This window comes from Abrus precatorius, unplaced genomic scaffold, assembly GCF_003935025.1.
Source record: "Abrus precatorius isolate BTA unplaced genomic scaffold, Abrus_2018 Scaffold4, whole genome shotgun sequence".
NCBI lineage: Eukaryota > Viridiplantae > Streptophyta > Magnoliopsida > Fabales > Fabaceae > Abrus > Abrus precatorius.
Genome location: NW_020874384.1, coordinates 18674585 through 18694311, shown reverse-complemented (window position 1 = coordinate 18694311; position 19727 = coordinate 18674585). Strand labels below are relative to the sequence as shown.

General features: G+C 32.2%; 3 protein-coding genes across 5 annotated transcripts; all 3 read left to right on the top strand.

The window, feature by feature from the left end:
* Positions 1–1507, top strand: LOC113866263 (transcription factor bHLH85-like). The gene is made up of 5 exons (XM_027501141.1): positions 1–606; positions 703–960; positions 1062–1127; positions 1239–1304; positions 1409–1507. Exons 1-5 carry the CDS (start codon positions 1–3, stop codon positions 1505–1507), a joined length of 1095 nt encoding a protein of 364 aa, XP_027356942.1.
* Positions 1508–3377: 1870 nt separating this feature from the next.
* LOC113864654 (activating signal cointegrator 1 complex subunit 2) lies at positions 3378–10971 on the top strand. Of its 3 annotated transcripts, XM_027498624.1 has the most exons (10): positions 3427–3830; positions 4030–4189; positions 4258–4319; positions 4458–4567; positions 4809–4903; positions 6294–6407; positions 7435–7500; positions 8267–8364; positions 8578–8996; positions 9253–10945. In XM_027498624.1, exons 4-10 carry the CDS (start codon positions 4489–4491, stop codon positions 10446–10448), a joined length of 2067 nt encoding a protein of 688 aa, XP_027354425.1. In that variant the 5' UTR covers positions 3427–3830; positions 4030–4189; positions 4258–4319; positions 4458–4488; the 3' UTR covers positions 10449–10945. The 3 variants fall into 3 exon arrangements, with proteins under 3 accessions (XP_027354424.1, XP_027354425.1, XP_027354426.1); XM_027498623.1 differs by lacking the exon at positions 4458–4567 and having other exon boundaries at positions 3378–3830; positions 9253–10971; XM_027498625.1 differs by lacking the exons at positions 3427–3830; positions 4030–4189; positions 4458–4567 and having other exon boundaries at positions 4279–4319; positions 4820–4903.
* A 708-nt stretch (positions 10972–11679) lies between these two features.
* On the top strand, positions 11680–12851 carry LOC113866020 (F-box/kelch-repeat protein At5g43190-like). The gene has a single exon (XM_027500906.1). The coding sequence runs from the start codon at positions 11683–11685 to the stop codon at positions 12751–12753; it is 1071 nt and encodes a 356-aa protein (XP_027356707.1). The 5' UTR covers positions 11680–11682; the 3' UTR covers positions 12754–12851.
* The last annotated feature ends 6876 nt before the right edge of the window (positions 12852–19727 follow it).

Here is a 19727-nt window from a genome sequence, read left to right as displayed (position 1 = left end):
ATGGAAACTCTTGGAGCCTTCCCTGATGAAGAATGGGAATGCTATGGCAGAATGTTTGCCATTGAAAACCATTATGACTTGCCACAATTACTTGGTCAAAGCTCACTATTGCTCGGGGAAGATGATGGGAACAGTGGAATGCAATTTTGCTCCACTCATGAAGCTGGGGGAATTAAGAGCATGTTTTACTCTCTTGATTCTCACAACTCTAATTTTCAGTATTTATCTCAAGAAGGTAGTCACGGGAGGAATTGTAGTGATCATACTCTCTTTGTGGCCAATCCGGGTCATACAAATTACTGTTTTGATTACCCGGATAATGTGCTAGCAAATACAAATACATCTATTGGTTTTTGCATGATGGATAAGAAAAGGCCAGGCTCATTTGTAGAATTACACACTGACGTCGTAATGAAAGAGAATGTCAACTTAAATGAAGAAGAGAAAAGTGACAGATCAAAGAATTATGATCAGACTCAAGTCAAGCCTAATGTTTTTCCCACCAAGCTATCGAAGCACAAAAGGATGCTTGATGTGCCAGAATTGGTAGAAGATAAAACAAACTCATGCGGGAATAGTAAGAAAAAACCTTGCATTTCGAAAGAGGTAAGCTTTGTCTATAATCTATATGATCTTAAATTCTATTAATTTGACAATAGAGCTGGGAGTTTGTGACAATTTGTGTGTGGTTTCTAAATTCAGGTGCAAAGATGCATGAAGACTGCACGGTCCATGAAGAACCAGAAGCTTGATAGAAAAGGGAACGAGGCAGAAGAGACTAATGTAGGTTCAGATGGATATAGCTCTAGTAGCTATGCTTCGGAGGAGGATAACACTTCTCAAGAAAATAGTGTAGGAGCTACTTCGGCATCTAAATCATCACCTACTGTTATAAACTTAAATGGTAAGAGAAGAGCCAGCAGGGGAACAGCAACAGATCCTCAGAGCCTTTATGCAAGGGTAATCAATTGCTTTGAGAAGAAAATGTCTTCTTCATTATGTGGTTGCACTGTATGTTATACTATGTATTGGGTACTTAAATGTCCTTTTTAATCTTGCAGAAAAGAAGAGAGCGAATCAATGAGAGACTAAAAATTCTACAAAATCTTGTACCCAATGGAACAAAGGTAATATATTTTTTGCGTAACTGCTTTCATTTTCACGGGGGTTGGTGAGTGAGGGATTATACCAACTGTATTGGAGATGTATCGAGAGATTTAATATACGTGATCATGCAGGTTGATATAAGCACAATGCTTGAAGAGGCAGTTCATTACGTGAAATTTTTGCAGCTTCAGATCAAGGTACTAACAGGAGACATGGATCGCATGAACATTTGTCTCATTACTTTCTCAAAGATCAACATCTATTATACAATCAAATAACCTTTTTTTTTATTCTGTTGTAGCTTCTAAGCTCTGATGATTTATGGATGTACGCTCCGATTGCTTATAATGGACTTGACATTGGACTCAATCTAAGCCGGAAGATTTCTCCACCTCTATGAGCTTTTAATGTAAATCCTTGTATGAGACTTTTTTTGGAGTGATGTTTAATTTAAAATTTCAACTCATTTGCAGAATATAATGTATAATCTCATGATTTGGAATCCTACCCATTTTTATAGGATTTGTAAATTATTTAGATTCAAAAGAATCGTTGTTATTCTAAGGTTGAATGTTCCAAACAGAGGGTATAAATTGCCTAATCTCTCTATATTGCATTTTAGCATGAATATAATTTTCAGGTTAAGATATTTTCTATTTCTAGATGGTTCATTAAGAGAAAAAAAGACATGTATCTGTTAATCTTACAAAATGTGTCAATGAAATCAATTAGTTGAAGCATGTATAAATTGAGCTTTCTCCCAAAGTATAAATAGCTGGAGAAAAAAAAACAGATTTAGAAAAACAACATATAAATAGCTAGAAGGGAAAAAGCTTTCTCCCAACTTGTGATATATGATTTTTCAAATAAAGGTGAGATTGAACCATGTTTTTTCTAACCTAGCATTTGGACAATACCTTTGTTTGCATGTGAGAAAAAACAGAAAAAAGAAAGAAATTAAAGAAAAAAGAGAATAAGAGGGAAAAAAAAAATAGATATAAGAAAAAACATGAAGAGAAAGGGAAAGTAAGTTTTGTTCTATACTTAATCTGATTGGATAGGAAACAAATGAAAAGAAACACATGTAATTATGTTAAATGATATTTTTGATCTTATAATAAAACAATATTAAAGTGAGTGCTTTGATCATTTAAATAAAACTTCTCGTCTTCTCCCTCTTTTTCTTTTCAAAGTAAATGTATTTTATTTTGACATGAATTTTACATTATTTAATTTATTTTTCTCAATCCTTTTTTATCTTTTAATTAAAAGTTATATTTAAAATTTATATTCTCTTTTATTTTATTTTCTTTCTCCCTAAATTCTCTTATTCAAAATTTTGTGTAAAAGTAAGGAATAAAAATAAAAATAAATACTTATTTTTTTATAATAAAGTTAAAAATGATTCAAGTTTAGGTGTGGAAGTCTTTTTAACTCAGTGTTTACTATGGTACTTAAAATTTTGAAAGAGCATTATATATTTTATCTGAATTGATGTTTTAATTATTCCTCTTCTTAAATTGATGTTACGATTATTCCTTTCCATTAAAATTTTTTCTCATCATCAAATTCAAATTTGACTTTTTGCTATAATTTGATAAGAAATAATAATTATATTCATTTTTTGTATTTTTTTTATACTTTTCTCTTTCTCTTTTTATTTGTATTATTATTCACATATTTTGTTATAAAAACTAGTATACACACAATTTTATTTTAAGTTAAAAAAAGTTACAAATAAATAGATTTTATAAAATTAAATATACTAATAATGATAAATCATATAAATTTTAATAATTTTTTTATCATATACTTTTAAATACATGTTAAAAAAATTATTTTACAAAACTTTACCCAACTAATCTCACCTTTGAAAAAAAAAAAGATACCAATTTTAGTTTCTCAAATTATAAATGTTTATAATTTTAATTCTTAACTGTATAAATATTTTATTTTAAATTAATTAATTTCATTAAAATAAATATTATTTTATAAAATGAGAAATTAAAGAAAAATTTTGTAAAATCAAAATTAAAATGAAAAATGCTTGAAATGTGAGAAGATAAATTCTTTAGTATTCTAGAAAATAAGAGAGTATTTTATACTCTTATATATGTAAAATAATCATAACTATTAATTTTAATAATAAAATAAATAATATACTTAAAAAAATTTAAATATTATTTTCATATATTAGTATAATTTTAACAAATTATTCAATACAACAAGTGAGAAACTATAATAATAATTTACGGGTAAGTTAAAAGGTTATTACTACCCTGTTCTCGATTTGGAAGCCCCTGTGACCCTGTGAGTGTGTTGTGCATTTCAATCGAGGAGTTGTCTACTCCAAACTTCACCAACTCAGTATCGCAAGAGACTGATACAAATGTCCAATCGATCTGGTCAAGGTAGGCAAGACAACAATAACAAGGGTTTCCCAAAACCCCACAAAAAATTCGTCCCTAAAAATCCCAATCAAACCCCAACCCTCTCTACCTCTCTTAGAGAAAGACAACAATCTGCTTCTGCTTCTGTTAGCACTACCAACAGAGGCTATGGAAATTTCGTTAAATACTTGCCACAAGACGAGGCTGTGGCTGCTGGTCTCGGCGCCGAGGATGGAGGATTGGATCCTCTTGAATCTCAGACAGTTGTCGATCTCTTGAATTCACACTTATCTCGCCTCCTCAAACTCAAACCCAAGGAATTCTGGAAACAAGGTACTTCCGATCTTCTCTAATTAATTTTTTGAATCCTTTCCATTGCTTCATCATGATATTCAACCATCTCTTTCAGTTATTTGGCGTGTTAATTTTATGTTCAATAGCCAAGCCTTTATTGTTGCTTAAAGTCTGTGTATAGTGTACTGCTGTGTTTGGAATGTTTGGTGGCTTCACATTTTGTTGTTTGTGTTTGCAGTGGCCACTGATACCTCTCTGCATGAATTTCTGGATAGCTTCTTACAGTTTAGGAGCAGGTGGTATGATTTCCCTCATCGTGGGGTTAAAGGGATTGTTGCAGGTGTTATTGTTGGAGAGCGCGATTTGAGTCGCCGCGTTTTCATGCTGTTGTATCGCATGTAAGTTTCTGATGATTGGAATACTCTGATTTCAAAATGCTCTGGTTTTTAATGCACTTGTCTTTCAGGTCTTCCAATAAAGACCCTGGTGCTCGGCCTGCCGATACACTCAGTTTGAGAGACCATGGAGGTGGGATCTCCCTCATCCTTTTCTTGGATATGGATAAGGAATAAAATTTTGTTGAGCTTACAAATCATGGTTTTTGTTTGACTCAACACTACGTATTTTGTTGTTTTTTCTTACTTCTTACCTGCAAATGCGTTACAGACTGTCCGATGCATGCACGTGTGGGCTTCATATGTCCATCTTTGTACACACAGGCATTGGACGTTCATCGGAACTAAGTTTTTCTACATGTTCTGTAACGTTATGGATATGTAAGAACTAATTGGCTTGTAGTCAATAAAACGTATCAGTCACCGGTAAAGGTGGTTATTGATTTTTGAAAAATGTGTCTGTGTGGCTTGCTTGCTTTCTTGGTATAATAATAAAAGATCACACATTTATTGATGTAACCTTTGGGAAAATGATTTCCAACAACGGATTTATGCTTGACAATTACCTCATATTTTGTATTATGTGTTGTTATTCACTGTTGTTCACTAATTTTGCCTGTAGTTCTTTTGCAGGAGAAGAAGTTGCTTGAATTGCCAAAATTGTTAGACATATGTGCCATATACTATCATGAAAATGAAGAACTAACAAGATCACTGGTAAGAATGTTTAATCAATAAGTTAGTATCCCTTAATTGCTGTGTGTACCAAGTACCAACAAACACTTTTATATTGCTTTAGGCATCGTTAGTTTCAATAATGTAGCTTCTAAGAAGAAGCATTATCTAGGAAGTGAAGGATATTCCTTGACAATTTTATATGTTCAGATTAGAGAACACCTTTATATTAATTTTCCCTACCCCATCAATAGCATGCTATAGTGGCAGAGCAGTGTGCAGTGGCCAGAGCATTTTTGTGTTGCAGGAGTTGTGGCCACAAATAGCATCCACCATCCCCTAAAATCACAGCCATCTCAGCTGCTATGGTTGAAAGAGGGAAAGTCCCCTCTTTACCCTTGTTTTTATTTGAGGATAAACTTATGTTCTGGGATGTCAGTCTTTATTTGAAACATTAGGTTTAGGACATGAGGTTTACTCTGTTTCTCTCACAAGAAAATGAGAAGGACCAAACTGCAGGTCTCTGCTTCTCTTATATATGCTCATGAGCTCGAGCCCGATCTCCAGCATTTTCCAAATCCATTACCCCCACTGGTTGCCAGCATCCCCTGCTACCCCACCTCAGCCAACTACACTTTACTCAGTCTACTATTCTCCATTCCCAAAATCTATAACAACTAATAATCCTTTGGGCTTTATTTTTTTGGGGGGAGCGGGGAGAGGGGAGGAAAGGGAAGGGGAAGGCTTATGTAATGTTTATTCATGTTTGGGAATATTTAGATGAGAGAAGGGAGGGTTTATAAACCCCTCCAAAAGCCTCATAATCCATATTTGTAGGTTCCCCCAATTTGGGGAGTTTTGTATTAAACTCCCTTCCTCCTCCTTTATCTTTCAAACCCTTTCCTTCTCTCTCCCCCAAACAAAGCCTTAAGCAACAAGTTAGATTCTATTTTTGCTATTTTACCACATCTGTCTTTGATGCAAGTTTGTATCTTTGTTTTAGTTTCACAAAAATTAGATGATGTTCATTAAGATGTTTTAAATCGGGGAAGCTTCCTTGTTGATTGTGAAATGGGATACGTGAGAGTATTTGATGTTCTCTCTTCTGCTTTCTTATGAATTATATCAGCCTGCTTTATTCTGTTGCTCTCTCTGTTTCATTTTACTCTTCATCTTTGTGAATTTTTCAGTTTACTAGAGTTGTACTTTCTTAAGAAGGTCTTGTTACTATATTGGTCAAAAAAATATAGAAGAATGTTAATCCAGTTTTATAACACTCTGCATTTCACCCATATTCATTTTATGTTCATATAGCCATCTCAATCTAAGTGGTTTACTGGTTGTTTTATGTAAAACTTTGTTGTGGGTTGAAGTGCTTCCTTCTGTGCATTTAACTTGCCTGCCTTGCTTTTCTCTCTTTCTCATGTCTCAGGTTGGAAATTCTTTGGATGCTCAGCCTTGGATCCATAATAGTCTGACTTCAGTAATATCCCATTTTCTAGGAATTGTCAACACAATGCATGAACGTTGTAGTTCATCATTGGAGGTATTCTTGTAATTTGACTAACTGTAAATGTGATATATCATAAATTTAATTATATTCTCAGTTCTCTTCTGCTTTGAGTTTTTATACTGTCTTTTGGTTAATTAGTTAAGTTAGTTTGAGAATATTAATTTAGTTTATTCTTGTTATCACTAGCATATATTATATCATGAATCATATTATTTGGTAAATTGTGAAGTTTAATTTTGAAGTCCAACAAACAAACAATAACGTTACAAGACTTGTGAAAAGTTACTTTATCAATATTTCAATCCTTTTCTTTTATTTGTTTAGGTGCTGTTATTTTAATATTATTTGCAGAATAATGGAAATGAAATGTATTTTTCATATTTGTATGTTTGTGATACAATTCATAAGGATATTAAAATAGAGAGGCCAACCACAATTTCTTTTTTTGGCGTTCAGTTGGAAGAATAGTCAGCTCTTATTTATTTATACTATGCAAGATAGATTCATGTTTTCATTGTTAAAATTTAGACTATCAACACAAGTTTGATGCACAAAGAAAGGGAAGGAAAAGGAAATCAGAACTGTGGCAGATAGTATTTTTACTTAACAAGAGTTCTGTCAGCTATTGTTCTAAGTTCTGTTAGGTGATATGCGTTCAGTTAAGAGAAACTTGTTTATAAAAATATGCATAGATCACTGTTTCTGTATTGTTTGCATGTATGTACAGAATATATATCTTTTGGTCTTCAAATTTAAATTATCAATTTTTCTTTTTGTTAGAATAATATTTTATCTAAGAATGACTCCTGTTCACTTTTCTTTTTTGTTCCCTTTGAACATCCTAGAGACCTATAATGTGCCTGATGACCTTATTTCTCTCCTTTCCATAAATTATATGATTTATTCAAAATGAATTAATGCATAGAAATTCTGTTCAGAAAATTATTTATAATTGATTGAATGTCTAAATCTTAATAGAAAATTTATGTACATAATGGTAGTATAAAGGAAAAAATTGCTATGAAAAGTGATAACTTTACCTTTTTGGGATTATGTACAGGTTTTATTTTCTTCTGGAAATCCCGATAATCATAGTGCTGCTTTTCTTCAAGCTGATCTGCTGGAGGTGAGTTGCTTTATTAGTTTATTGTTTTCCCCCTCTTTGAAAATGAGTTGTAAGTTGTAACCAATCTTCTTTTATGGGGTGATAAAAGCAGATATGAAAATGTTAAAATTTTGCATCTAGAAGTTTGTGACTTGCTACAGCCTGGGATAACTGAGTGGCTTAGTTCCACAAAGAAAGTTGAATGAATTAACATTCCCCGTAGCTAATGATCCATTTATTGGAAAAGTATCAAGAGGGAACACTAGAGAACATCTGCTATTCAGCAATTGAGTGCAGCTTTATCTAGATTCTAGAATGACCACCCATTGTTTTCCAACCAGATGCTCCCCATTATATAGCTGGGCACTACTCTCAGCCATTTGTTAACCTTGACTTGCATGTGGAGTTACTGTTACTCCAGCCAATCTCAGACACAGCTCAGGCATAATCCAGCTAAGCCTAGGCATTATACATGAATAGCTACAGAAAACTTTGAATGTAGTGTTGACAGCATATCAATTATTGATAATATTTTCCCTATCTCATATAAAACCCTGTTTTGACACGCTGAGATTTTTTGTAGACAATTACTGCCCATACTTCAATGCTATTGAAGTAGAATTTGGTTGTAGCAAATGGCAAGCCAGGGAAATGTGTATTGGCTCTGCCATAATTTCTTGGAAACATGTAGCATTTAGTTTATTCACATTGAAAAATGTTGAGCCACGATTTATCTTGTTCTTTGACATATGAAACATTTTATGGATACCATCTGTTTTTGTGACAGGTGATGGACTTCATAAATGATGCAATTGTATCGATGGATGCTTTTGTTAGTGCATACAAACCAGCAGCTATTTTCTTCTCTTGTCCAGTTGAAATGAGGTATCTTTTTCCACTGAATCTTAGTGTTCTGTGCTGAGTAAAGGCTGAGTGCAATAAATGTCCATGGTAAATAAGACTTGTCAAACATTCCATTTAGGCTATCATGCATTAAATATTTGTGTTGACTAATATATCAAAATAGAATCTGTGATTAAGCTTGACTACTGTAAGTTTTTCTTGAAAGATTTGATGTTTTTTCGTTCTGTATAATAGTTATGGGAATGAAGAACTGCTGAGCCTCCTTGCCAGATTATATGATTCACTAATTCCATCCTTGCATAAGGGATTCTGTGTCATTCTTGCTGACAAACAAGATGGAACAGTGTCTAATATCTTAGTAAGTTTGAAGATGTTAAGAATGAGATTGGTGAAGTTAGGATGGCAATTATTGCACTTGTGCTATCTAAGTGATGAAGTGTTCAAAGATGGGATCCCTTTTCCAGCTGCCACAAAAATGTTTCCTGCCAATGTAGAGGACCCCGTCATCAGAGCAGATATTCTGGTTCAAACATTTAGAGAGATCGATTCAATATCATTACATATTCTGGAAAGGCATCAGAAGGAAACATTTCTTCAAGCTGTTGAAAGAAATTTCAATATACTAAGCAAGATTGAAAGATTAAAGCATAATGGTAATGATCTTATATGTACAGTAGTATGAATCACTTGCATGTTTGTTGCATAAATTGCACGGCTTAGTGTGGTTTTTGGAAAAAAGCTTGATCCAGCAAAGTTTTTTAGACGGCTAAACCATCTTTCCCCATTTAGATATAAGGTGGAATCAGCTCTCTCTGATCCTTCATAATTGTGTTTTTAAAAATTACATTTTTTAAATTGCATTTAGCATATGCTTACTCTCCTTTTTCTAATCCGGTTGTTCTGATGCAGGATGGGTATTTGTTGATGAGGAGCAGTTTCAATATATAAATGGGATTTTGTGTTCTCCACAAGAGATTTATAAGGTGCCATATTCTGCAATAACCCCTGTGCCGAACAAAACATTGCAGATGGATGAAGATGCTGCAATTTCTGAGTCAAAAATCAGTCAAATTAGGGACCTGTTCCCTGATTATGGTAAAGGGTTTTTAGCTGCGTGTCTTGATGTTTATGATCAGAATCCTGAAGAGGTTATTCAAAGAATTTTAGAGGGAACCCTTCATGAAGATCTGCAGCGCCTGGACACTTCACTAGAGACAGTGCCACTAGCCAAGTCTACCTCTGTGGGGAGGAATGACAAAGGAAAAGGCAAATTAATTGATTCTACATCACCATCCTCAAATACAGAAGTTGTTATTGGTAAGCAACAGACAGAGGGACCGCCTATGTCATCCTCTGCTTCACTAGGAAAATTTGTGAGGAAAACTAAAGCTGATTTGCCGGATCTCAGTATTCTGGATAAGAAGGGCGAGAAAGATATATCAAAAACTGCTTTGCTTTTACAATATGAATATGAAGATGAGTATGATGACTCATTTGATGACTTGGGTCTAAGCGTAGCAGACTCTGGAGTAGAAGAAAATGAGATATTGCGTGATGAAATAAATGCAAAGTTTGGGAGTTCGTGGGCAACTGAGGCTGGAAACTCGGGCCAAAATGCCCATGCCACTAATTCAAAATGGGGTTCAAGGAAAAAGCCACAGTACTATGTCAAGGATGGTAAGAATTACAGCTACAAAGTGACTGGTGCAATTGCAGTGGCAAACTCTGATGAAGCTTCCCTAATTACTCAAGCTCAGAAAGAATTAATACATGGCCTGGGACGTGGTGGCAACCTTCCTCTCGGTGCGGTAAAGAAGTTGACAGATTCCTACAACGAGGATGATAACCAATTCCAGGTTACTGAAACAGAAGGGAGAGGAATTTCGGGTAATTCTAGAGGCAGGGGAAGGAAGGAATGGGGTAAACAAATTTCACCTCAGCAGCAGCAGCAGGAGAAACAATCTGATGATGCTGAGGGGGGTGGGAAGGAGCATATCTCAAATCATAGGGGAAGAGGGAGAGGGAGAGGGAGGGGAGGAGGCAGAAATTATTACCAGAAGGACCGAGCCATGAAGAAGCATTTCTCTGGACTCGGTGGTTATTAAGCACATGCAAATCAACACACATATCTCACTTGCCAATATACCACCCTTCGGCATCTGTTCAGTGACCATTTTTGACTTGTGTCTACAAATGAAACATAATATTCTGCAGGGTTAAAGTTTAATGAGGTGCGTGGTGATAGTGCATAACCTCTCGTCTATTGGCATTTCTCCGCTCCTTTTGGAAACATGGTTCATCCAACTGACCGATTACAATCTACTATGGATGAGCAGAGACTTTCATGTGTGTTTTTTCCTTTTTCTTTCGGTCCTCGTGGGTTAGGAGGATTAAACTGATATATCCATACATAGTATTTATCGAATGCCCAATCAGCCCTCTTCATACCAACATTCTCTACAGTATCAAGAATAGGATAATGTCTGTAAAGGTTATTTCATTCCGGAAGTGAATTTTGTTTTGAAGGATTTGGATGTATGTTACCTTACATATTTGCTTTAATGCAGGGCGTATGAATAATTTATACAGCTACATATAAGTTACAAATACAATAATTGTGTAACGATGTTCATCTAGCATTACGCAAATTGATTTCACTTCTAATCTCAAGCCTTGATAACAACATATTCTGGGTCATCCCATTCATTTTCGCTTTTAGTGAACTATGCCTCAAAGGGATTTGCTGTCATGACATTTATTTTTACCTGTTGCTAATTTACTTTCGAACAATGAGTCACCAATTCTAAGAATTATACATGGTGAATTTGTAATTGTAAGGAATTTTGGCATCAATCTTTTAAATTAATGTAATATTATGATATATAAAGGCTTCCACTTTTAGATCCCCATCATGGGACAGCTTAAAAGAATTTTTTTTTAATAAGCTTCTCGTAAAAGAATGAAAATAGAATCTCCACCAGTGTTTGCAATAAATTATAACGGTGTAAGTTAAATAAAATATTTAGATAAAAAAGTTTTTAGATTTATATTAGTATAAATTTTTTTTTCTTATATATATTACTGTTATAAAAATAAAATTAATTTTTAATCAGAAGTTAGTTTTCTAATAATGGAATTTAAAATATCTTATATTTTTAATCACCTATAGCTTCTGGGTTATAATCTAATTAAAATAAAAATATAAATATAAAGGTGGGTTCGTTCCCAAGATTATATTTTATCTTTGGTCAACGTTCGTGCCACATTGGCCCTAGGGGCAAGTGGGCAAACCTGCTCCCTTTATAACAGCAGACCAAAGACATGGTATTTGGAACTCCGATGAAGGACTGTTCCGCAATGGATCCCAGAATTTGGAGCAAACTACCTCCTGATGTTATGGAACACATACTGTTGTTGCTCCCTCTCAAGACTTTGTTGAATCTTAGACCCACTTGCAAGGCCTTCACCTCTCTCCTCTTCTCTCCCTCCTTCATCTCCAAACACTCTTCTTCTTCACCCTTCTCTTCCTTTCTCTTACTCTCTCACCCTCAGTATCCCCATCACTTCCCTCTCTACGATTCCCAGCTTTGCTCTTGGCGGAACTTTTCTCCCTCCCTTCACTGCTCTTCTTCCTCCACTCTTCTCTCTTCCTCCGGTGGCCTCTTTTGTCTCTCCGATCCCAGTTCTTCTTCCTTTCTTGTCTGCAACCTCTTTGTTAAGTCGTCTAGAAAGATCGAATACCCAATTCCCTCTCTTCACTTGGGCCATCTCACTCTTGTTACTACCCCTGTTGGGTATAACATAGTGCTTCTTTGTTCAGAGTCAGCTTCAAATAGTGCTTTTGTTTATGACTCCAAAGTACTTTCTTGGCGTCGTTTTGAGGGTTTCAGTGCCGTTCTCAGCGACAATTATCACCAACGAGGCACTTTCTTTGATGGGGGTTTGTATTTCACCACCCCAGAACCGTTTTCTGTGGTACGTTTTGACTTGGAGAGTGGAAAGTGGGAGAGACTCGTCGGTGAATTACCAAACGAACTCACTTTTGTGAGATTGACGAGTGATGGAGAGGGTAAGTTGTATTTACTTGGTGGGGTTGGGGACAATGGAATATCAAGGAGCATCAAGTTGTGGGAAATGGGTGGAGAAGGGGATTGGGTTGAAATGCAAAGGTTGCCAGAGATGATGTGTCGAAAATTTGTGTCCGTTTGTTATCATAACTATGAGCACGTTTATTGCTTTTGGCACGATGGAATGGTATGCGTTTGCTGCTACACGTGGCCAGAGATGTTGTATTACAGTGTTTTGAGGAGAACTTGGCGTTGGCTTCCCAAGTGCCCATATTTGCCTCTTAAATGCAGCTGTGGTTTCAAGTGGTTTTCTTTTGTTCCAAAGCTTTATGCTTCGGTCTGAGTACGTTCTCTTGTTTGGTTGTATGCAGGGTTCAGTGTCGGATGCTTTGATTAGTATCATCTTGAACTCATCATATTAATAATAATGCATTGATTTTAGTTGTGTGAAAAATTTTAGAATTGAATTTTGTCTATATGGTTGGAAACACGTTCTTCTAAACTTATATTTAATACAGAAATTATGACTAACATCGTTGAATTTAAGTGTATATTTACGATCATTCAAACGTAAATTTAACAAAAACTAAGGACGCTGGATGAGTATCTGTGTAGGTGCTAGACTTCTGATCTTGCTCGAGCTTAATGCTGGCCATAAGATATCATTAACCATCTTAATTAACAGCTCCAATTGAAGTACAGACAATCCTAGCTAGCTTGATTTTCTATAGGAGATTTAAAATGCCTTTTTTATTAATCTTTTTGGAGGAATAAAGCTGGAAAAAATTTTAAAAAAATAATTATAAGAAAATCTTTAAAAGAGACATTTCAAACTTTTTAAGAGACAATTTTAATGACCAGTTATTTTTAAAAGACTGTCCTAAAGATACGTATAAATTTAAATAAAAAGTAAGGATTTATTCTTGTGTAATTTGCTACAGGTGACAAGCACTAACAATTATAATGGGGTTGGAGAAATCTAGTGGAAGTTATAATTTTACATATTATCATCATTTAAAGAAAAAAAACTAAGGGCAGTTCAATATATTTTTAAGAGTAAAAGGCCAAATTTGCCATTGCATGATTGCATCCGTCACCAGTGTGTGAGTTGACAACTTGTCGAGAGACTTAACTGATGAATGCAGTCCAGAACCACCCCACAAACGTAGGATTCACCTCTATCTATGATTCTATGCCATTTGTGCTATCTTTTAACAGGTATAGCGTTAACCCAAAAAAAAAAAAAAAAAAAAAAGACCAACAGTGAAGAGTTGACTCAAACACAACCTTATGGAAACCAAATTAGTGAACTACTTCCATGGCCCACCTCAAAGCTGATATGACATCTGGACCCCATTTCAAAGTTTTGATGTATCTGCTAACAAATTTCCTTTGTCGTCTTGCAGCGAAGACTTGGCCACCCTTAAGAGCTGCGTCTGTATTAACCTTCAAATGAGAGGATTCCACTGGAGATGTCAATCAACACTGTTTAAAACTTTAAAAATTTAATGTGAAATGAATTTATTTGTGTTCATCTTGAAGGTTAAAACTATAGTATATATTATTATGAGAAATGTTAATTGTATCGTTATTTTAATACAACTTTTACGATAATGAGCGAAAAAAAAAAGTGTGAGATGTGAAAGTGATAAAATAAAAAGAGAGGAAAAAAGAAGAAGAAGAAGAAATATGAATTATTATATGGAATAACTTCAATCCTGCTTCCCTTTCTCTCACTGGTTTGAGTCGTTTCAAAGGTTGAAAAGAAATAGATCTACGAATAATTATGTTTTAAAATTTATTTTTAAAAAATACCGTTGACATGTCGATGTCCAGTTTAAAATATAATTTAATTTTGATATTTAAATATTTAAAATTGATACTGTATTTTCCTGACGCTTATAATGATTCATAAATCGATGTAATTTAACGTAAATTGTAAAATTGAGAGAGAAAAAACACTGAAAACAAAAATTGTTAGGTTGGATAAAATTTAATTTTAATTTTAAAAATCAATTCAAGTCGATCTAAATCAAACTTAGGCGTATATATGATTCCATTTATAAAAATAACCTTTCCCTTGTACTAATATTATTACATATTTATAATATTATAATATTTATCTATTTTTATAATTTTTCTTTATTTTTTCTGATATATCTTGTCATTTTCATGTATTTATAAATTTAATAATTTTAAATTAATTTATATTTTTTGTGTTTAATTTTTTAAATAAATTTTATTTTATAAAAAATGTTTTGATTAAGGATAATTTAAAGGAAATGATAAAATAAATTATTTATAGTTTTTAAAATAAATTATTTATAGTTTTTAAAATAAATTTAAAATAAAAATATAAAAATTAAATTATTCAATCCGATATAAACCACTTTTAATTAGACTGAATTCTATTAATATTAATTTAAAAATTTATTTGAATCAATTTAAATCGAATTACAATTTTATAATTAAATTGAATAAATTCTGATTAATCTTAACTAAGTTGTAATTAATTATTTTTATCTCCCTTACATTATATGTAGAGAGAGTGAAAGATATGTATAAAGCGATAGATAGATAATCTTTTAAATAAATATATTAATTTGAACTGATCAAAAACGATTTTCCAATATATTTATGCTTTCACAGCTCAACGCAAAACTCATAAACCACTTTTTTTATAAAAAAATTAACAAATTGCAATTATGCCTTTTGTTAATAATAAACAAAATCTTGATATGCTTGTAATGAATATATATTGACACAAATAACTTTCTGAACTCATTAGTTATATATACAACTCTTAACATCACAATGACTAATTAAGTTTTGGATGTTGTGTTTTTGTAGTAAAATAAATAGAAAAATACAATAAATAAATGAAACCAATGGTCTTGGAGACTAAAATAGTGAAAATAAACCATAATTCTTAATCGGCTCAAATTTTCTAATGAATCGAAAGTCACATTACTAGCTTCCTTTGATATTTCGTATACAACTTTTCCATTTTTGTCCGAACCTTATGTTATTTCACAGTTAGATGGGTAGGTAAATTAATTACAATATTTGAATAATTAAAAGTTGATAGTATACGTGATATTATATGTAATATTTTGATTTTTTATTATTATTACTACTACTATTATATATTATAAAAATATACCCAGAAAAATAAAATAGTTAAAAGTCGTCGCTTAAAATTACAAAAACATTTATCAGAGGCAAATGCATGTGCCGTTATATCGCGAGAGTCACAAAAATTGTGCCAACTACTGCAAATTAATTTTGTGACCCTAATAATGAAGAGTTGAACTTAAAAAAAATTAAAAACGGCATAAAGGTATCAAACTTTGCGTCCATTAAGTCAAAGATAACAAAGCATTTGCATGCTAAATTAAATATTATATAAAATGTAAAGAGAAATGGTTCTTGAACATTTCAAATGATATTTTTTCGAGTATATTTTTTTTTTGTATTTTATGATATATTTTTTAGATGTGCACATGAAAAAAATAATTACATATTATATAATTTTTTTATTATTTGGATAACAAATCCAAGTCCATATATATATATACGCGCGCGCATATGTTATGCTTTTTTTTCTTGTAATATTTTTAATTACTATTTTAAAATTTTATGAAAAATATAAAGTGTATTATTTTTACTTAAAAACATATCTTAAGTTAATTTTTATCGTTAGCATTATTTTTTTAATAGATGATATGGAAATTGTTGCATGTTGTGCTTGCAATTTGTAAGCTCCTCGTAACACGTTATGACGGAAACATGTAAAGATAAAATTGAATTTAATTATTAGATTTAACTACATCATATTTAGTGATGATAATAGATCAAATGGTCTTAATTTTAAGATGTTTATGGATTAATTTATTTTTAGTGTGCTTCACTTTAAATTGTTTACTAAATAAGTTTAACTTATTTTTAGAAATGATAATTAACTTACGTTAAAAAATTAACTTATACTTAATAAATATGTTAGTTTGACGAGCTAATTTTTTCTAACCTATATATTAATTATTTAAATTTATAATTTTGATAGTAAATTGATTACATATTGAAAGTTGTACTAAATTAACAGGTTTACATTTCTTTGTCAATTTAAAATTATTTATGAAAAAATAAATTTAATTAGATTATGTTAATAATATAAATAATTTTTTATACTGTTGTCTAATTATATAATCTCACAACTATAAATTATTGAATTTTATGATTATTATTTCAAAATTTATACTTAAAATCGTTTTTAATTAATTAAAATTATTAAAAAAATTACATTAGCAGCATTTGAAATTTATACTCTGAAAAACAAGTCTTTTGTTAAAGTCTTTTGAGTCAGATTAAGTTTTTGTCATTACAAAAATTTCAAATTAAATCCATAAGTTGAGGTAAAAAGAAAATCCACAATTAACGAGAGAGCATCCGGATTCTCTGCAGCAGGGATCACAGCCATTGATTTAATATTTAACTATTTAACGGCTAAAAGTAATTGTTATAAAAACTGTTGTAGAATGCAACAAGTTATAGCTTTTAATTTTCTATAAAAACTGTTCATACGAACGATAGTAACGCATGTTAGTTCAAGAGATTAAAATTTTGATTTTAATTAAAATAGTGTTGGATTCAACTTTAACGTGCAGAAAAAGTTATAACTGTACATCTAAGTTGATTCGCTAAAGTCATTTTCCTATATTGAAAGTTTTAGGGTATATACATACACAACTTGCATGCTCAATTAATATAATGAAGAATATTTCAACGTTCTTTTGTCTTCTCCTCTCTCTCTCTCTCTCTTTTTTGTAATAATAACAAATTTGTTTGTTTTTGTGTATCAAAACTTACTTGGATTATCATCAAATTATAAACACTTTATTTTACTCATTAAATATTTAGTTTAGTTTTTAAATACTATTTTCATTAATAATTACAAAAATATTAACTTGTTTTCTGTTTTAAATTTTTTCAATTTCTATATTTTATAAAATAAACTAAAATAACATAGTTTTGCTATAATTATTAAAGATTTTTTTAAAAAAAATCATTCAGACTTCAAAACAGTATGATTCCAGTTTTTTTTTTTTTTTTGAGATTTCTTTTCTTTGAAAGACACCCAAACCCAATATTGTTGATAATGAATTGGGCGTATACGTCAAAAGAGCCCACGATTGCCGGGGCTATTAAGCTTTGTCAAATAAAAATAAAAAACATTTATAAAAACCAAACAGTCCCTTGTTTTTAACCAATAGATAATGATCATCATAACCTATCATAATTTTTTCTTATTGCGAAGAAAGTTCATTTATTATCCATTCAAACAAAAGGAAGATTCAAAGGACAGTATCAACATGGAAGGATGGAGACCTGCAAATTAACATCATCCACAACCCTCTTGCAATCACTTTCAATTTCAATTCGTTTCCAGAATTATATGGACTGTAGCAAAATTAAGAGCTCACAGAATTGCCCAAGCCTCCATCAACGCTGGAGAGTAGAAGTGTTGAATGGGAAGTGATGCACGACCAGCAGAATTATCCCTATGATCCCTGACAACTAGACCAATACCTCATCTGCGTTTCTCCTCAAACACTGCAACATCAGCGTTAATCTTCACATAGCTATATCTCAATTAATTATACGATAGACCTACTATTTTGTACAAGTTTATGTAAAGTTTTGTATTTCGCTTCTAAGTAAAGTAGTTTACGTGAGTATTTTGCTTTGCCAAATCACCTTAAAAAATGATAAAATTATTTCAACCTTTTCGTGTATTTATTTAGAAAAAATCAAAACCTTATTATATGTGATTTTTAATTTTTTTAACAAACTTTAGGGAGACATTTGTAAAAAAATTAACTTATTTCAGTAAGTTTACAGTTAAGCTTATATATGACTTTATATTTAATGAGAATTTATCAAATAAATACTTAATTAGACCTACTTATTTTATATAAAAAAAAATACATGGCAAAACGTATACACTTGTTATATATATTAAGTTAGTTATAAATTGGCATGTTCTAGACGTTTAACTCTTTAAATGAGGTCATTTTAATTAAACAAAACATAAAATTAAGAAAAATGTTTTTTTTTAATTATTATTGCTATTATTATGCGAGTGAAGCTTGCTAGAATTGACAATTATAGTGCAATTACGTTTGGTGAGGGTGGGATTTGGGTCTTGGGGACGTGTTAACCATTTTGTGTTACGAAGATACGACAGTGCTAGTATCTTGTCATCTTGATACAGCCTTCAGGGTTTTAACTGTCGGATATTGAGGTAGAAAGGATTCGAATTAGGTAAACACTGAATCTGGAAAACATTATATTATATATTATTTGGGATGTGGGAATGATAGAACTGAATTTACATTGATCCTTAATCATATATTCAGTAGAGAGTGGGCCAGCTTCACGTTCACGGTCCCTATGTCGGTCTTCATTCTTAGAGGTAATTTAAAGAATGTCACAGCCATCCCCACAATGTGGCAGTCCATGAACTGCATTTTGTTTATTTCCCAAAGGTATTCCTTCTATTTATGATGCATTCATGGAGACTTACACGTTCCTACAACTATTAAAAATAATATCGCATGATATAGCTTTCTTGAGTTCTAACTACATACAACGCTATCAGTTTGTAACCACTATTTAAGTTTAATCACTCTTGGTCCTCTCTCAATGATTAAGCTTTGACCTCTTGTTGCCCTTTTGACGACAGTATTAAGTTTTAACGAGTCTAAGGTGTTTTTAAGTTATATTATTCTAAATTATGATGGCATATACTTATGAGTTGTGTGCCTGGTGTGGTGTTGGCCACGCACAGAGGACTCTCTGATACGACCAACCCTGACAATGACTTCGAATTAAAATACGATTTACAAGAGCCAAACATTTGAAGCTGAAAGGATGCTTTATGTGCCAGAACTCAGTGCATCTGGAAGATAAAATAAACTTAACGAAAAACCTGGTGTTTTAAAATATGTAAGCTCTGTCTATATGATCTTAGCCTATTGTTTCTCTGTTTCTTTTGTTGTATTTCATACTATGAATGTGGAATTTTTTGTCCGTGTTGAATGTTCAGAAAAGAAAAGAGAATAAATGAGATTAGTAATTCTACAGAATATTGTTCCTAGCGGGACAAAGATAATATATTTTTTAAGGTAGCTAACTAGGTTTTGAAAAAAAAACTTTTGTAGCTTTCAAGCTCTGATGATTTGTGGACTTGACATGGTACTCAAATCTCATTCGGAAGAGTTCTCCACCTGTGTGAGGTTAGAGTGTCCCGTGGATAAA

Excerpts from the sequence above, each read along its gene's own strand:
- LOC113866263 (XM_027501141.1), top strand. The coding sequence starts at position 1 with ATGGAAACTCTTGGAGCCTTCCCTGATGAAGAATGGGAATGCTATGGC. Across the intron at positions 1,128-1,238 it reads TTGTACCCAATGGAACAAAG|GTTGATATAAGCACAATGCT; the intron begins GTAATATATTTT and ends GTGATCATGCAG. Across the intron at positions 1,305-1,408 it reads TTTTGCAGCTTCAGATCAAG|CTTCTAAGCTCTGATGATTT; the intron begins GTACTAACAGGA and ends ATTCTGTTGTAG.
- LOC113864654 (XM_027498623.1), top strand. The coding sequence starts at position 3,497 with ATGTCCAATCGATCTGGTCAAGGTAGGCAAGACAACAATAACAAGGGT. Across the intron at positions 4,190-4,257 it reads TTCATGCTGTTGTATCGCAT|GTCTTCCAATAAAGACCCTG; the intron begins GTAAGTTTCTGA and ends CTTGTCTTTCAG. Across the intron at positions 4,904-6,293 it reads AAGAACTAACAAGATCACTG|GTTGGAAATTCTTTGGATGC; the intron begins GTAAGAATGTTT and ends CTCATGTCTCAG.
- LOC113866020 (XM_027500906.1), top strand. The coding sequence starts at position 11,683 with ATGAAGGACTGTTCCGCAATGGATCCCAGAATTTGGAGCAAACTACCT.